The sequence below is a fragment of the Podarcis erhardii genome, assembly GCF_964252035.2.
Source record: "Podarcis erhardii genome assembly, chromosome: 8".
NCBI lineage: Eukaryota > Metazoa > Chordata > Lepidosauria > Squamata > Lacertidae > Podarcis > Podarcis erhardii.
This window is the reverse complement of record NC_138499.1, coordinates 29303585-29321630: the sequence shown is the minus strand read 5'-3', so window position 1 is coordinate 29321630 and position 18046 is coordinate 29303585. Positions and strand designations below refer to the sequence as shown.

The window sequence follows — 18046 nt, the reverse complement described above, 5'->3', positions numbered from 1 at the left end:
GATTGTCCCTCCTTAATATAGAAGCATAAAACACTTAAATATTAAAATCTGGACTAATTGCAGCTCTTCATCATGTAACAAAGCTATAATGTTAGTAACGCTGTGCATATCTGCAAATAAATTAATAGCCTCTGTGTCTCTGATCCTCAGAGAGTCCTTTATGTGTGTGCTTAATCACGCACAACGAATAAAGGATAAGAGACAAATAGGGAGGCTGTAGTTTTAGAGATGATAATTATTGTAGTTTATTACCTGGTAACTTTCATTTATTGAAAAGGAGACCAAAAGCATTCCTTTAAAAAGCCCATTAAGGCATTAATGAAGAGTGTAGGAAACAGCTTTTATTGCTCTCAAAATTGTTGGACGGTGCTCAGTAGTAAACAAAGCAGCTCTTTCCAAAAGATACAGTTCTGCTGTTTCCACACAGAGGTCAGCTTTATTTCCATATTGGCAAAGGGGTGAAATCCTGTTCTCCTGGCCTGGCTGCCAAATACAACAGAATAAGAGTGTGGCTATACATTGCACTCCCCATATGAAAAAGAGCTAAATGGAAGGGCCTTTCCAGTCAGGTATTTGGTACCAGTATCATAGCTGTTTTTGCTATACAGTATTTTTCTGCATGCTTCAATGTAACACCATTCCTTTCCTCTTCCAAGGTATTGCAGGCATCAGAACACATGTCAGATACTAACTTTGGAAGGGGCCACCTAGAATCATAGAATCATAGAGTTGTAAGAGACCACAAGGGCCATCAAGTCCAACCCCCTGCCAAGCAGGAAACACCATCTGATTGGATACTTTCTTCAGTCCTTGTTTATGTTCATTTCATCTCTCCTTGGGTGAATGAATGAATGAATGAATGAAATCTTTATTGCTAAAAGCTATAAGCTGTCATAATTGGTCACAATGCGTAAAATACAAATAATTAATTTAAAACTAAACCGCAACAACAGCAAAGCAAACATACAGAAATGCAAAAATCACACCTGCATGAGTTCAGCACTCCACTTCTCGCACTCCCCCTTATGATACTTGTCTTGGTGGCTAATTGTCCCCAAGAGTTTGAGAAGAGAGAAATAAGGGGACAGTTGAGTTGCTAGAGGAAGATAACCAAGGCTGGAGGAAAAAAACAACAGATTCTCGTGACACCTTAAAGATAAAAAGATAAACATAACGTTTATGCACTAAGCAAAAATGAAAGCAAGAGCTCCACGCTCCTCACAGCCTTGTTAAAGGGGCACAGAGGAGATGGAGTGTGCAAACTTGAAGCTGTCTGCAGCTCATTTGGCTCATATGAAAATCTCGTTTCACATGGCGACTGAATGAGATCATTGGATCCATATCACAGTAATTAGGCTGCAAAACATAATTCTTACTCCTTTTCATCTTTACTGCTTTTCTTCTTATATTTTAGTCATAATACTTCCTCCATTTCTCCACACTTAACTTCATTTCACTTTAAACACCTTTTTCATTTTAAAGGGGCCTTCCTACGTCTTTCAACATTCAGTCGCTTAAACTAAAACAAGATTGCCTACAATTATAACTCATTTTCGTGGCATTTGGCTTGCATCTCCTTTCAGAAAAGCTTAGGTCTATTATCATGCTTTCTGGATGATATTATGCTTTTGGGATTCGTTGGGAATACTATGAACAGTTCTGGTCGCCACACCTCCAAGAGGATATTGTTGAGCTGGAAAATGTGCAGATTGATAAAACGATCAGGGGGCCTGAGCAACTTCGCTATGGAGGGAGGTTCCAACATTTTTAGTTTAGAAAAAAAATGAGTAAGGGTGGGGGGACATGATGATGTAAAATAATGCATGGTGGGGGGGAATGGATAGAGGAATGTTTTGCCCCTCTCACATAATACTAGAAGCTGATTGGTGGGAGATTTGAGGAGAGACAAAAAGAAATACTTATTCACACAACACATATTTAAACTATGGAATTCTTTAGCATTTTATATAGTAATGGCCACCTTCCTGGGTGGCATTAAAAAGGAATTAGACAAATTCATAGACAATAAGACTGTCAATGGCTGCTAGTCATGATGTCCAGCATCAGAGGCTGTGTACTTCTGAGTTGTTTAGGAACAAGAGTGGGGGAGTATTGTTGCACTCAGATCCTGTTTCCAGCACTGTGGAAAACAGGATGCTGGACTAACTAGGATGAAAACATTTTCATCCTATGGCTCACTAACCAAAGATGGATTAGTGAGAGGCCTTCTTCAATTGCCTTATAAATTACAACTATTATTACTATCGTTATCATTCTCCAGAGCTGTTATGCTATGTAGGTATAAAGTGGCCAAAATTAGAACTGAGTTAAGTGAGTATCTTGTTTAATTGTCATAGAACCGTTTTAAATTGAATATATGCATATGTTGTACATTACTCCCGAAAGCACTGAAAAGCGGTAGGTGTGATCCATCTGTACAGTAATAAAAGAGGGACAGAAAAATATCGTGGGATCTGGAGGCCACATTTATGTGTGGAAGTGTGCAATGTGCATGCAAATTGTAACCACCATACATGCTTCCAGTGATAGTCAAATGATAGCCTTTGAGTTTTGCAGAATTCTTATCCCTGAGATTCTTCAGGATTTCCATTCCACCTGGAGTGGGGCAGGGTACAGTGTGATTAAAGCAGAGCTTATCACCACGGAGCTTTGGCCCTTCCTTATCATCTCAGTCTGCTCCTTGATTTTACTTAATGCCCCTTGATTAGCTTTGATATTTGACAATAACCTGATATAATGAGACTGAAAATAAAATTCAGTAGCATAAGGCAGACTTGATTCATATCAAGCAAGCAAATGGTGCTGCTGTAACTATAGCACAACAGTCTTGCTAAGTGTCATCAGAGCTATTCTTATTTATAGAACTGGGATGTCTCCTGGATTTCTTTGAACGTGCTGTGCATTCTTATGATTAATTACATTTTCATTCTGTTGCTCCTCTAAGGAAATCAGGGTGCTGTACGTGATTTTATTCTCACTAGCAATCCTACAAGGTACATTAGGCAAGAAGAAAGTCATTGGCCCAAGGTCACCCACTGAGCTCCGTGGCTGAGTGAGGATTTGAACCCAGCACTTTAACTACTACACCACATTGGCGATTAGATAATAACAACAGGATTTTTTTGTGGTGTTTTTTTTTAATCAAATCTAAACCAGTGTTTCCTTTTCACCTTGCAATCCTTGCATTTTTAGTGAGAGTGTGACTAGTTCAAAGACTCAAATTTCAATATTTCCAAACAATAGTCAGTAAAAGTAACAGGGATGAAGCAGTCTCCAGAGATGCAGACCTGAATTAGCATTGTAATTTCAAAATGTTATATAATGCTATTTATCAGATAATTCAGTCATGTCACCTCACATGAATTCATTTGTGTTCTTTTCTGCAGTGGCTATGTCTTTGATTATGACTACTACAGGGATGATTTCTACAATCGGTATGTGCACTCTCATTACTGTCTTTGGTTACATATATTATACTCCTTATTTGACATATTTTCACATAACCAGATCGGAAAACCTTTGCTTTTGTTTCCTCATGGGACTCAGCTTGTTTTTATTGCTTGTTTGCGTTTCTGGTTTATATTCAGATTATATCATATCAGGATGATAGCTCCATTTTGGGGGTGCACTGTGCACCATGGCAAGCTTTATTTTCTGGAATAATCCTGCTCAGGAATCAGAGCTTTGACTGGAGGTACTATTCTGCACATCTCTGGTGCCTTTATGTCACTGTGGAGGGAGAGGAGTGGGCCACAGATTAGCATGAAAGGCAACATTTCCAACAGGATGAGATGGGAAGGAGCTGTTGACCAATGGGGCGGATCAGAGGGACTCCAGCTTGCTTTTTGTATAATGGGCTGTGCCTCAGCTGCAGCAGCTAAGACACATTGCTGCTGTTGAAGATGATCCACAGGAACAGGCTGCCCACACTGAGAACAGTATAAGATGGCATTTACTGATATACTTTCATGTGGCTGTGTTGACGTCCTCACTCCATGCAAAATGCTTTGTGAGACTCAGGTTATATGGACTATTAAGGTATGTTCAAGATGCAGGTCTCGAAGTATTTCTCTGCAGCATGACTTAGTTTAGAATCCAGATTGGAAATATATCTGAAATGCAGCAGCTTGTTATGGTGCTACTCTGGCTGAACGTCTTCCACAAGTGTCCATGCTGTCTGCCATCAAGTCACCCATTAATCTATAGCATGCTTTTGCAATACGAAACCAAGTGGGAAATCTGGAGAATGAAGCCAAGAGCCACGTATTTCACAAAGAATAATATGGCCTACTGGGGGACAGGAGAATGTCCAGCAAACTGGTCAAGAACTTATTACCATCTAGGGTAGAATTTAGAGGCCTTTTTCAGATTGGTACTTACGATAACAACGTGAGCAGCCCTTTCAACTCTTCAGACTCTCCTCCATTGCAATATATTCAGGAGCCAAATGTTCAAGGTGCTTTGCGACATGATAGCAGATTAATGAGAAATTGGGGCAACCCTCCTTCCTACATCCTCCTGGACCCAGTGTGGTGTGGTGGTTAAGAGCAGTGGACTCATAATCTGGTGAACCAGGTTTGCTTCCCCACTCCTCCACATGCAGCTGCTGGGTGACCTTGGGCTAGTCACACTTCTCTGAAGTCTCTCAGCCCCACTCACCTCACAAAGTGTTTGTTGTGGGGGAGGAAGGGAAAGGAGATTGTTAGGCGCTTTGAGACTCCTTAGGGTCATGATACAGCAGGATATCAAATCCAAAATCTTCTTCATATTTATCCTTGAAATACATGTCTTGCCTCCTGTTTACTTAAAGCTGCAGTTGTATTAACTATACTGCAGCTAAGCAATTTTTGTTCAAATGACCATATACACATTCATTCCAACCCTGTTTTTCTCAGAGGCAAGTCCCTCCAAGTTCAGTGGGATTCTTTCCTAAGTAGGTGTGTATAGGATTGCAACCTATAGAGGATATTGAAATCAGTTTTAGCTAAAATTGCTCTGTGATTTTAGAGTACCTCAGTTGAAGCTGACAATACTCTCATCATTTTTTTATCTTCCACTAATAAAGCACCAGGGGTGCCAAGTTGAATAAAATAGTGTGGGGGCCCAGGTAAGCCCCACCCCACATAATTGATCACATGATGCAGTGCACACACACACACCATTTGAATGGGAATGCCCATCAACTGGGTGGGGAGAGGCTCCCTCAAATATTTTATTGTGTGGGCCGAAGCCCCAATGGCCCCTAGGAACTGGCTTCTATGTGAAGTGCTATGTCATTTCTAGGTATAAGCATATTTCAGTGTTTTTCTCCTATCAAAAGTACCTCAGACGGACTTGCCTGTAGGGATGGGGAAGAAACTCAATTCAGTTCACATTTAAAAGTGAATCCACCTAGAATGCACTTTCTGAAACAATACACAAACCAAAGCACAGCGACCCTTCAAAATTATTAATTTCAGTATTCATGCTATTGGAGATGGGTGCATACGTCAGTTTCAGTTCCTTCTATTTTCTCATTGTTCCAATCTAAAATTGTGTTCTCTACATTTCCATATCAGTTTGTGATTTATTTTTCTTTAAAGAGGTGCTCTCAAAAATTAATCAACATTTTAATTCAAATGTTTCATAATATACACATGCAATATTGCATGTAATTTTGCATGTAATTTTTCCCAGATATAATGCATTTTAGATGCTATTTTCAATAATATAGGCTTTTAAATGCACTCTTTACCATAGTGTATGCATTCTTTTACACATCACTTGACTGGAAAAGTGATTTGCTAAATTTGGAGAAGTGCTAATTTCTTTGATGAGATGTTTCAGTTTAGTCACATTTCATTTCAATAATATTCACCATCTTAAATTTCAGCATGAGCATTACTATGAAGGCAGAAAATTACAAAGTTGAAACTATGAATTTAGAGCTAGGCTGTCAGCAGAGCTACAGTGTGTGTGTTTATTTTTTTTAAATCTCATATTATTACTTGGGTGAAATGAAATTATGAGGTGCACGTTTTTCATACTCCAAGTTAAGACAAACTAATTATGGTATCCTTCTCTGAAATTACAGCTACTTACTTGGTCATGTCTGAAATACAAATATGCTTCTTAAAAGTACAAAGGTCCTTGAAATCTAATTTTAACTGTGGTGCAAGTCATTGATATTTCAGAGAGCAATTTTCCATTAGAAAGTAGGGAAATTTAGTCTGCATGATCACACCATAACCAAGTGCTATGAAGCTTCTGTTTCCATTCCCTTAAGGTTGTTTGATTACCACAGCCGAGTCCCTGCACCGCCTCGTGCTGTAATTCCATTAAAACGCCCACGTGTAACCGTCACAGCAACTCGCAGAGGAAAAGGGGTATTTTCCATGAAAGGGGGATCAAGATCTACATCAAGTGGAACTTCATCATCGGGGTCAAAATGTGAGTTCTATATTGCACCGCCGAGGTTGCCTGTATGAATACTATGCTTAATGCAATATATGTGGAATTCTGAGGTCATCCCATTGCTAAAGCTTTAAACATTAGGTTATCATACTGAGAGCGAAGAGTTGTTTTCATTGTAATGGTTTAGTGAGAAGGGATGCATTCACTTAATGCAGACTATTGATGCTGGTGTTGTTTTTTTAAAAAGAGATCAAAGCTCATTGCATGATAACCAACTAAGTCAGGCATAGGCAAACTCGGCCCTCCAGATGTTTTGAGACTACAACTCCCATCATCCCTAGCTAACAGGACCAGTGGTCAGGGATGATGGGAGTTGTAGTCCCAAAACATCTGGAGGGCCGAGTTTGCCTATGCCTGAACTAAGTCATATTCAGTGTAGACTCATTGATTTCAGTGAGTCTACTCTAACATTGGTTATCACCCTTTGGCAAAGTCGGATTTGCTGTTCCATAGTGGCAGGAGCCATGCTGTGGACTCATTGATTTCAGTGGGTCTCCTTCACACAGTGGTGGAACACAAATACCCTCCATGTCATGATAACTGTCCACAGGAACTGCCTAGGACAGCAGGTCTCCGTTATAATAGCCAGGATGTGTGCTGTTTACATCTCTAAACAGTGGGATCTTGAACTGCATCTGGCACCCCAAAGGACTGCAAGGCAACCATCCAAGAACAGAAAGCTGTTGTTGTGCTGCTGAAGCATTATAAACAGTCTATGAAGTGCAGAGCACTGCTGAAAGCCTGTATAAGTTATTCCCTTGGGGTGCCCCACAGCTCTCCCTAGCACAGTGTGTCCTTTCTGGAGTTCCTGTCTTGTGTTTGAAGAATGTAAGAACCTCTTCACAAATGAAGAAGCTGCTGACTGGTTGAGGCAGACATAATTCCCCTGTCTTGACAAAGCCTTAAATCAGCCATGCTGCTTTCTTCCCTGCTGTGTCAGTGACTGAAAACTGGGAGCACATCCCTGACAGGTTCTTCCCAGGGCATTAATTCTCTCGCATACTAGTAGGGCAATGAATGTTGTTAATGTTTACATTAAAAAAAAACCTCTTTGACACTGAATGTACATTTTCACTAACGTGGGTTTTATATTTGTATGCGAGGGTGGCTAGGCAAAAGGCGAAACCTTATTTAAGCCTCGTGTGTGTGTGCATGTCCTGAGGCTGAAGACTGATTCATAAATTAAGACCCCGTTCACAAATTGCATAGTCAGTCGCTCCTTTCCTTTCCCACTGTACAATGGAAAATGTGCCTGGGCAGATTCCCCCCCCCCCCCAGTGGGATCTTCGATCTTTAGAAGTCATTAGAGGCTCACAGATTTCACAGTGGGTAACATTTCTAAGTCTAACAGTTCCCTGCTGGATCGAGCCCGTGGCTCATGTAGTCCAGCATCTGTTCTCACAGTTGCCAACCTGATGCCCACAGGCAGGACCCAGGTACAAGGGCACTCTCCCCTCCTGAAGTTTTCAGAAAGTGGTATTCAAAATCCCTGTGCCAGGCCTGCTTTGTTTTTATACACAAGAGGAGCAAGATTGCATTCTAGGTCCTATATGGATTTGTGTGTAGCTGCAAAAGTTTTGGAAGGTGGTCTGTTTCTAAAAGTAGCAAATTGTCCACTAGAAGTAGAGTCATAGAATCATAGAATCATAGAATCATAGAGTTGGAAGAGACCACAAGGGCCATCGAGTCCAACCCCCTGCCAAGCAGGAAACACCTGCATAGAGTGAGGACCTCAATGTTGTTATCAAGCTTGAGGGGTTTGCATATTGTTTTGACTCTGATTAATTTCTGACCTTTGTTAAAAAAATTAAATCCAGTAAAAATATAAATCTCATGTAGCATACTTTTTGTTAAAAAAATCAGCCAAGTGACAACTTATTTGTCATTTTCCGTCAAAAGCAACAGCAGATGAATGCTGCTATATTGATGTTCCATGGCACACTTTGCTTTCTGCAAGTAAAATTGAAGCAGATGCTCCTATATTTATGTGAAATTGCAAAGGAGGAAAATATTAAACAGTTTTCTCATTATTTTGTTTATGGATCTGGAGGAACTATCTGGGAGCAAAGTGTTCGTTTGTTTTTTTCATAAATCAGTTGTGACTTCATGACTGTTAGCCAGTTTTTACATGATGGTGTGAGACAAACAGTTTGATATGGTATTAGATCAATGAAATATATAGCATTTCTACCAAAATAAGCCTGGGGAGTCGGACAATTTTGTAGTTATGATAAATGGGAGCAGTTTTCATGAATGTTTTCACATCAGAAAGCACCCACCCTACATTCCAGTGAAACTTCAGGCATTGCATCAAAAGTGGAAGATAGTTTGCCCTCATTCTGAATAACTTTACCTTCAGAAATGTCACCACAAACCCGAATATCTTTGACTGTATAGTGGCGTGCATGAGATAGCACACATGACGATTCACAGAAAGAACGAGGCCAAATGGCTAGTGAATAGACCTTGTTTAATGAATGTAACTACCACAATGCACCTTTCTTCTCTAATCTAGGCTGAATGAAATAAGCCATGTACCTGAGATGTTTCAGCGATTGGGGCACAAACTCCTTAAGGATACTACCCCACCAGGCGAGGGATAATCCATTCCAGATCCCCCTCCTTCCACCCAGCAGTGGGGCTTCACAGAAGCTGGTGCAAAGCTCTGTCATACTGCCAGGCGGAGGGGGGGAGATTTCCCCCCTGCCTAGTAGCAAAGCTGGATGGCAGAACGCCTCTCCTCTTCCTGACTTGCTCAGGAGAGGAGGCATTTTGCAGAGCTTTGCTGCCAGTCCCTGTTTGACGTTAGAGGCTGGAAAAAGCAGTGGCAAAGCTGGATGGTGGAACAAGATGGGTCTCACCTGAGGCAGCTGCCTCACCCAGCCTCATAGGTGGTCCAGCTCTGTTTTATACTGCACAGTGGTACCTCGGGCTACAGATGCTTCAGGTTACATACGCTTCAGGTTACAGACTCCACTAACCCAGAAATAGTACCTTGGGTTAAGAACTTTGCTTCAGGATGAGAACAGACATCGCGCGGTGGAAGTGGGAGGCCCCATTAGCTAAAGTGGCACTTCAGGTTAAGAACAGTTTCAGGTTAAGAACGGACCTCTAGAATGAATTAAATTCTTAACCCGAGGTACCACTGTACTTGCATGGAAAATCCCAAACACTTTGCAAAGGACATATGAGTCCTAAATGTGTCTTTTACATACATGGATGAACATAGAAATAGTGTCATTTGGGGGGAAGGGCTGAGAGGGAATATACTAACGTTCTAACTTACACTTCGCTGAAGAAATATGAAAACATAGAAATAAAAATCTATAAGGCTATACCTTGAACTTCAGTTTTTGCCTTTATGAATAGATTGTACTGGGATACCTTTGTGTTGAAATATTATTTGTGTCATAGTTGGTACCTTTTGTTCTTTTTCTCTTCAGTGAAATCAGATGAGTTACAAACAATCAAGAAGGAATTAACTCAGATCAAAACAAAAATTGACTCTTTGCTAGGGAGGCTGGAGAAGATTGAGAAGCAGCAGAAGGCTGAAGCTGGTACGTGGAAATAATCTGTAGCTCTTGGCAGCTCATTAAAGGGTGAATTAATTCTGTGCAAAGCTGTGAATCATATCATCAATTCTATGGGAGAGGCAATTTTGGAAATACTGATGTGCTCACATTTAGGACCAGAAAGAGGCTTTTTGAGTACAACCTTATAAGCCACTGAGCAACTAACAACTGTTTAAAGACTAGGTTTAGCTATTCTCTTGGCTGCATCCATACACCACTTTACCTGGGAGTAATCCCCACTGAATTCAGTGATGCTTATTTCAGAGTAGATAGGCCAATCTTACAGGTCAATCATATGCATATGAGTGCACAGTCATTTCTTCATCTCCCCTCGGTCAGCATTCAGAAGGTTTTAGGTTCAATCCCAGGTATTTCCAATTAAGAGGATAAATAATAATAATAATAATAATAATAATAATAATAATAATAATAAAAAACAACTTTATTTATACCCCACCCTCCCCAGCCAAGGCCAGGCTCAGGGCTGCTAACAACCAATAATAAAAACAAGTTGATTGAAATACAACTTATAAAACAAGGTTAAATACAACATTAAAACATTAAAATGCAGCCTCATCACAGGAGGAGAAAGGAAAAAAGAAAGAGGGGGAGGGAATCAAATTGACTCCAAGCCAAAGGCCAGGTGGAACAACTCTGTCTTACAGGCCCTGCGGAAAGAAATCAGATCCTGCAGGACCCTGGTCTCATGAGACAGAGCGTTCCACCAGGCTGGAGCCGGTGTTGAAAAGGCCCTGGCTCTGGTTGAGGCTAATCTAACTTCCTTAGGGTCCAGGACCTCTAGGGTGTTGCTATTTATGGACCTTAACGTCCTCCGTGGGATATACCGAGAGAGGCGGTCCCATAGGTACAAGGGTCTTAGCTGGCATTGGGAAAGATCACTGCAAAGGACTTGGGAGAGCCACAAGCAGGTAGAGTAGACAAGAATGAATTAAATATTCCAATAATTGACAAATATTCCACCCTATGAAAAAAAGAGGCTGCAAACTGTTTTCTCCTTGACAGGGTGCAATTCTGCTAATATTTACAAGAGTATAGCGGTTTGTTTTTAAAATTTCTTAACCCCTCTTCATGCAAAAATAGATTTCAGTTTGGTATATAAAGAAATGAAAATTTACATAAACCTTGATCTCTCCACTACTTAGTGCCGCTAAAGAAGGCCTCCATTGGCCCTCTGGTCAGGCCACGGCCACTACTAGAAAGGATGAGCACTTAAGCTATGCTGCCAAACACCTTAGGAAGAGCTTCTTCCCTGCTTCATGCCAGTGATGATCCAGTTCCAATGATCTCATTACCACTGTGAGCAGAAAGGGGAAAGAGGGAGAAGGGAAGGGCAGTAGAGCTTAAGAGCATTGATGCAGCCTCACCCCATCATTCTGCATGCCAGGTGCCTTGACATCACATACCATGCTGCTGCCTCTTCTGATGCCTGGGTCACAAAAGCATCTTGCACTCAGAATATGCCATCTGGAGGGCCACAGGTTCCCCGTCTCTGGTCTTGCTCCGCATAATTGTTGTAGATTAAAATAAAAACCTAGAACGTTCATTGCAAGGGACTCTGATTAGTGGTGAATTCGGAAATGTATGTGTCCTTTCACAGTGCAATGGAAAAACTATTAATTGCATACCCTCTGACATGTCGCAGGCATCTTCTGTGCCACGTTCCCACATGAGTCACATGACCCACACAAGAGCATGGCACCCGAAAACAGGATGTCCCAATTTAATTGGGACAGTAGAGGGGCATGTTATTACACAAAAACATTAACACAAATTATGCACAAGTTTGTATGTTAAACATCGTTAACATCAAAACATTGCAAAACAAAGCACTTTCCTTCTGGGATGGCAAATCCCATGAAGGAGGAGTCAGTATAAAAGCTATTAATATGCAAAGAGCCTCCATGAGAGCAGAAAAAAATTACGGGTTTTTTTGTGTGAAAAAGGCTTGTGAATTCATTTAAATACAAATCAGATCTTAGACTGTCATTCTGCACTGACTCATAGACAGCAGAATATAAAAAGATAGCTCAGAGCATGTTAATCATGATTGAACTGACAGATGAGCATACTTATTATTATTACTATTATTATTATTATTATTATTATTACTATCAACAACATTAATTTATTAATCGCCTTCTACATAGTCGCCTCAAGGCAATGTACAAAAAAAGCAAAAAACAACAACCTAGATCCTTTTCAATACTGGTTATGCTACATGACTGGATGGGGATTTGAACCCTGACCAGAGTGGCTTTTTTGTGGGTTCTGGGTACCAGAGAGGGAGAGAGAGAGAGAGAGAGAATCTATATATTCTGTATCATGACATTTAAATTCATAGATGGTATAATGCAACCATAATACTTTTGGGGTACCAGTGATTTAAATCATGTGCTGACTTTGTCTTCAAAATCAGTGGGATTTAATCCTGTTTAAATGGCTTGATTGTGAACCGATATGTTTGATATGTTTCTGCGAGTTGCAACTGATAAAATATAAGAATACCAAATCCTTTTTATCTGCTAAAGGCTTACTTCTGGTCCTCCCTGAACAAAAACAATCAGCTGCATTGCAAAGGAGAACGACTTGAAAAGTGGCAGATTTTTAAGTGGCAGATATTTCAAACAATCTATTATAATAGGCAGAATATACAGCATGAGCTGCTTACATCCAACAGTGGGAAGCTTAAAAAAACATAGAAATGAAAAACAGGGGAAGTTTTAATGATTTTTTTTATACGCTATACTAAGGTCTGTCTCGCTTATCTTTATGGAAGTTATAAAGGGACAGAAAAGTAATGTGTTTATACTCAGATGTCTTATTTTGCTAATTAATTCTGTGTTTTAAAGCTGGCAAGCTTAACATAAGTCAACAGTGTGATGCAACAGCAAAAAAGCTAATGCTATTTTAGTCTGCATCAACAGAAGAGTAGTATCCAGATCAAGGGAAGAAATAGTACTGCTCTATTCTGCTTTGGTCAGACCACACCTGGACTACTGTGTCCAGTTCTGGGCACCACAGATTAAGGATATTGACAAGCTGGACCGTGTTTAGAGGATGACCAAGATGATCAAGGGTCTGGAAACCAAACCTTAGGAGGAGCAGTTGAAGGATCTAGATATGTTTAGCCTACGAAAGAGGAGATTGAAAAGAGATACGATAGCCATCTTCAGATATCTCAAGGACTATCACATGGGTGATGGAGCAAGGTTGTTTTCTCCTGCTCTGGGGGCTAGGACCCAAACCAATAGCTTCAATTTACAAGAAAGGAGAGTCTGACTAACCATCAGGAAGAGCTTTCTGACAGTATGAGCTGTTTGAGAGCACAGCAGACTCCCACGAGAGGTGGTAGACTCTCCTTGCTTGGAGGTTTTTAAGCAGAGGTTGGATGGCCATCTGTCATGGATGCTTTAGTTGAGATACCCACATCGCAGGAAGTTGGACTAGATGACCCTAGGGATCCCTGTCAAGTCTACAATTCTATGATTCTATGTGGCAATGACTGAGGAAAAATATCAGAAGCAGTATGCATGTGAATACCAGTTTCTGGAGATCCCAACCAATTGAGTATTACTGCATTTGTGCCATGCTTATGAGCTTCCCAATGGCATATGAGAATATTGTGAGAATAAAGGATTGGACTAGCTAGGCCTTTGGTCTGGTCCAGCAGGCTTCTCTTCTATGGTCCCTCGTTACATTATCACATGCATCACTGCAACCATGACAGTATGAAATTTACTTTTAGAAAGATAGCTCAAATGCTCAGGAGACCAGTATCACTTTCATAAGCGTGTAATCTTGGTCATAAATATGAGTCTGAAACTAACCCTCCAACTTGCTCTCCTCTTCCAACTTCATCATTCAAAAAGCATCGTTTTAAACTCGGGGGAATTTCAGAAATAGTTTGTGATGGTGCACAGGGAACTTGTGTTCAAAGGCAAATATCCCGCTGGGCATGTATCAGCCTCTTAGCAAGCCAAAAGAAGATCTCTGAACCTGGGTAATATATCTGGTATCATTTGGGGATTCAGAGAATGTATTCTGCTGTCTATAACACAGTTCCATTTCTGGAAAAGGGGATTTTACTTAAGCTACATTTTTCACCTTTTTCTTATAGAAACCCAAAAGAAACAAATAGAAGACTGTGCAGACTTGATCCAAGAGGAATGTATATCAGAGAATGCTGACAATTCCACAGAGGATCCTATAGAAGGAGGTTTAGATGCAGATGGAGATGGCGAAGATATGACTGATGGGATAGAGGAGGATTTTGACGAGGATGGAAGTAACGAGCTGGTAAGAAATTTTAAATAGTTGTATATGTAAGCTGAAAATTTCAAGAATGCATGTAGAAGAACAGCAAAACAAATGCTATTAAAAGCTGAGATGCTGTTTAGAGGTCCTTTGAAAAACTCTTAAGATGGTTATAATGTCAGGCAATGTTAGTTCTTTACATGAATTCCCATCTGTGATGTGCTGAGATACTTTTGGATGGAGCAGTTTAAAGGGCACACAGTTCTTGAAGGCTATCAACCGAAAAACATAAAACATACCCTCTGCCAGTTTCATAATCACATTTGCCAGTAGTAAACAGTTCTGGAGGGTCTCTGTAGAACTCACCTTTGACTAATATGCTTAGGATAACAGCATTTCTCTTTGATTCACAGCCCAGCTGGAATGTGGACCAATTTAGTTTTCGCTGAAAAGAATGGGATGAAATAAATTTATGGAGCTTGATCTTAACGTACGTTTACTCTTAAGTCTCCCTGCATTCCTTGAGGCTAACTCTCAAGGAAGCACGCGGCCTCTCAAGCTGGGAGGATGCAACCTAATTCTCACTTGCTTTGTGGCGAGATCGTTCTGCATGATAAAATACAGCACACTTCTCTCTCAGAGCTGTAATTGCACTAGCACTAGTCCAGCTTCAATGGCATGATGTCCCATCTCCATGTAACGGAAAGGGATAGAAATAATCTTTCTGTGAGGATGACAGCCTCTTCTTTTGAAAAGCAGCAGCAACAGTAGTAGATCTACTCTGCTCTATTAGAGCAAGGAAAGCTTAGCCTGGAAAGAACTCTCTTTTTTAAATATTTAATTTGAAGGACAAGCCTTGATTGTTCTTTCCTGTTTAGGATGGAAAACACAAGCAAGGCTATGTATTTTTTCATCATTGTTTCATGGATGCCTTTAATTTTTTAACCCAAAAGGAAGTTATTTTGGGGATGTGCACCTTGCCTCTCCAGCACAGCCTCACGGAAGCAATTTTCAGCAGCAAGCCTGTCCTCCCTGCAGCAAGGTTACTTCCATCCCTTTTTATAATGTGTGGACAAAATCCTGCTCTTGACATTTCAATGGGGTTTTTTGGAGAAGCTTTAGGTCTGTACCAGGAAGAGACCTATTTCTGACCTGAGGCAAAGCTATATTCCCACCAGGTAGGAGTGGGAGGCACCCTCAGTTTTTATTTTCTCAGTTTCTCCTTTTTACAATCTTTAATTGCATTCTTCACATTTCTGTAGCAATTTGCAATTTTAGAGTTAATTTCTCCTAATAAACATATTTTTAATGCAGTTTTGATTAATGTACACATATATTGCAAGCAATTTTCCCTAATATGTTTCGTGTTTTTATCTTGTATTTTTATGCTGTGAACCGCCCTGTGATCTTCGGATGAAGGGCAGTATACATATTTAATTAATATAATAAATATGATACAGTGCATTACTGTATGCTATTTTCATAAATATATGTCTATATGCATTTCCCTGTATGTATTCATTTTTGTAAACATTGGTTTACAAAAGTTTGGTTAAGTGTGAATTTTGTAGGGTGCCTGTGTTTTCTTTTTCATATTGTTTCAGAAAGTATGGATTTGATAGATTTGGCTTTAAATGCAAAGTGAATTGAATTCCTTTCCCTGCCACCCTATCCCTACCTCTAGAGTATATTCAATCCTTGAAGCACCTATAGCTTGGTGATGGAAAATAGACCCACTCAGGACCATAGTTCAGTAGTTCAGGATCTGCTTTGCTGATCAAAGTGGCTGGGGCTATCCAGTCAGATGGATGGGGTACAAATAATATGATTATGATGATGCAGAAAGCCCTAAGATCAGTCCCTGGCAGCTTGGACTGGGAAATAATTCTGTCGGAAAACAAATGGCTGGACTTTTCCTGCAGTGGAATCTTTTAAAAGACATTTAGTTTAACGGACATTCTTTGCATGTTTCATGAATGCACACAATGTTTGTGAGCAACTCCTAGCTTGCTAGTAGCTTACTCCACACAGATTGCACCATATTGTAGGCACAAGCTCTGAAACTTGTTGGAAGACATAGTGTGTCTCATGCAGTGGCTTCAGAGCCAGCTTTTAGCACCCAGTACCCGTGTGTCCTGGGGATGCAGGTGGCGCTTTGGGTTAAACCACAGAGCTTAGGACTTGCCGATCAGAAGGTTGGTAGTTCGAATCCCCGTGATGGGGTGAGCTCCCGTTGCTCGATCCCTGCTCCTGCCAACCTAGCAGTTTGAAAGCATGTCAAAGTGCAAGTAGATAAATAGGTAGCGCTCCGGCGGGAAGGTAAACGGCATTTCCGTGTGCTGCTCTGGTTCGCCAGAAGCGGCTTAGTCATGCTGGCCACATGACCCAGAAGCTATACACCGGCTCCCTCGGCCAATAAAGCGAGATAAGCGCCGCAACCCCAGAGTCAGCCACGACTGGACCTAATGGTCAGGGGTCCCTTTACCCTTTACCTTTTACCCATGTGTCCTAGCAGGACCCACCACTGATGCCTGGCCTTGGCCCTGCTTTGAAAAATGCTTCCAGCCTGGCACTCTGAGCAGCACCAGGTGGCTGGATCTTGTTGCCATTTTCATTTCCACTGTATGTCTAACATAGCATTTATCAGGGCTGTGTGCGAAATTAATTTCATTGCTAAAACCTGCCACCCGGTATGGCTTGGAGTGCTGCTGCCTACCACTGCTAGAGAAGCCCACCAGGGTCCCAGTGACTGAGGCAGACCACCAAAGAGAACTTCCCCCCAGGCCCTTCAGTGCCAAAGCTGTCAAACTCTGGTAAATAAATTCAGAGCACAGTTTGCCAACCAAGCATCTGCAGACACAAGTGCACCCAACAATATGAAGGATATCAATAGAATTCGCCTCAGAAATTCACAATGCAGAAGATGGGGAGCCATGCCTGCACTATTTTGTATTTCTGTCCCCTTTTCTCCTGTTTCAGATTGGTAGCCATTTTGTGTTGTGCCACACACCCCATGGCAGCCATTTTGTGACTGCCACCCATATAACTGTCTCAGTCCTGTCCTACAATGAAATGAACCAAAAGTAGCTGGAATTCGAGGGCTTGTCTCCTTTTGTGAGAAAGTGAAGTCTGAATAGTATATATGCTGTGTGAACAAAGCTTAGAAGTCAATGCCATATAAATTTAGGATGGTGGTAGTTCCTAAATTACAGGTGTTTTAGCCCTGCTGTTCAGACGGTCCCTGAATACTCTAGGAAAACTTTCCAGTAGACACAATAGCTGAAAATTGTTGCTTGCAGTGAGATCTCTTCAAGTTGTAACAAAGGCAGCACTCCTAACAGTTTATTGATTTAGAAACTGATTTCAATCCCATTCATCATTCTTTCCCGTTATTTCTGCGAAATAGATAGTGCCTTTCAGTTGTCAGTGTGTGTCATCTTGAATCATAGCAAATAATTATTGTCCTCTATTAAAAACAAAATGACATCTGATAAATTACTCGGCAGCATCGGGGTACTTTCGATCCCAGAAAAGAAAAGATATTTCTAATGAAGAGGAAAGTGAAATAGATAACATACACAATGACATTACACTTGACAGTTACAAGATATCACTGTATGAGCAAAAGAAAAGAAATAAGATGTTCTCTGCAGAATGTATTATGAATCAGGATCTTCCTAACAGAAAGCATGGTACTTTGGATAAGATGTGAGTTTATCCAGATG

At 40.8% G+C, this 18046-nt stretch overlaps 1 protein-coding gene across 5 annotated transcripts in view; it reads left to right on the top strand.

Moving 5' to 3' along the window:
- RALYL (RALY RNA binding protein like) overlaps positions 1–18046 on the top strand; it is a 260680-nt gene that overhangs the window by 236735 nt on the left and 5899 nt on the right. For 2 of the 5 annotated variants that reach the window (XM_081874663.1, XM_081874666.1), the window contains exons 5-9: positions 3408–3455; positions 6287–6450; positions 9918–10031; positions 14185–14363; positions 14735–15560. In XM_081874663.1, the coding sequence (XP_081730789.1) occupies positions 3408–3455; positions 6287–6450; positions 9918–10031; positions 14185–14363; positions 14735–14770 (541 nt within the window). In that variant the 3' untranslated portion in view covers positions 14771–15560. Of the gene's footprint in view, positions 1–3407; positions 3456–6286; positions 6451–9917; positions 10032–14184; positions 14364–14734; positions 15562–18046 lie in introns of those variants that run through there. The other 3 variants (XM_081874665.1, XM_081874667.1, XM_081874664.1) reach the window with 3 other exon arrangements.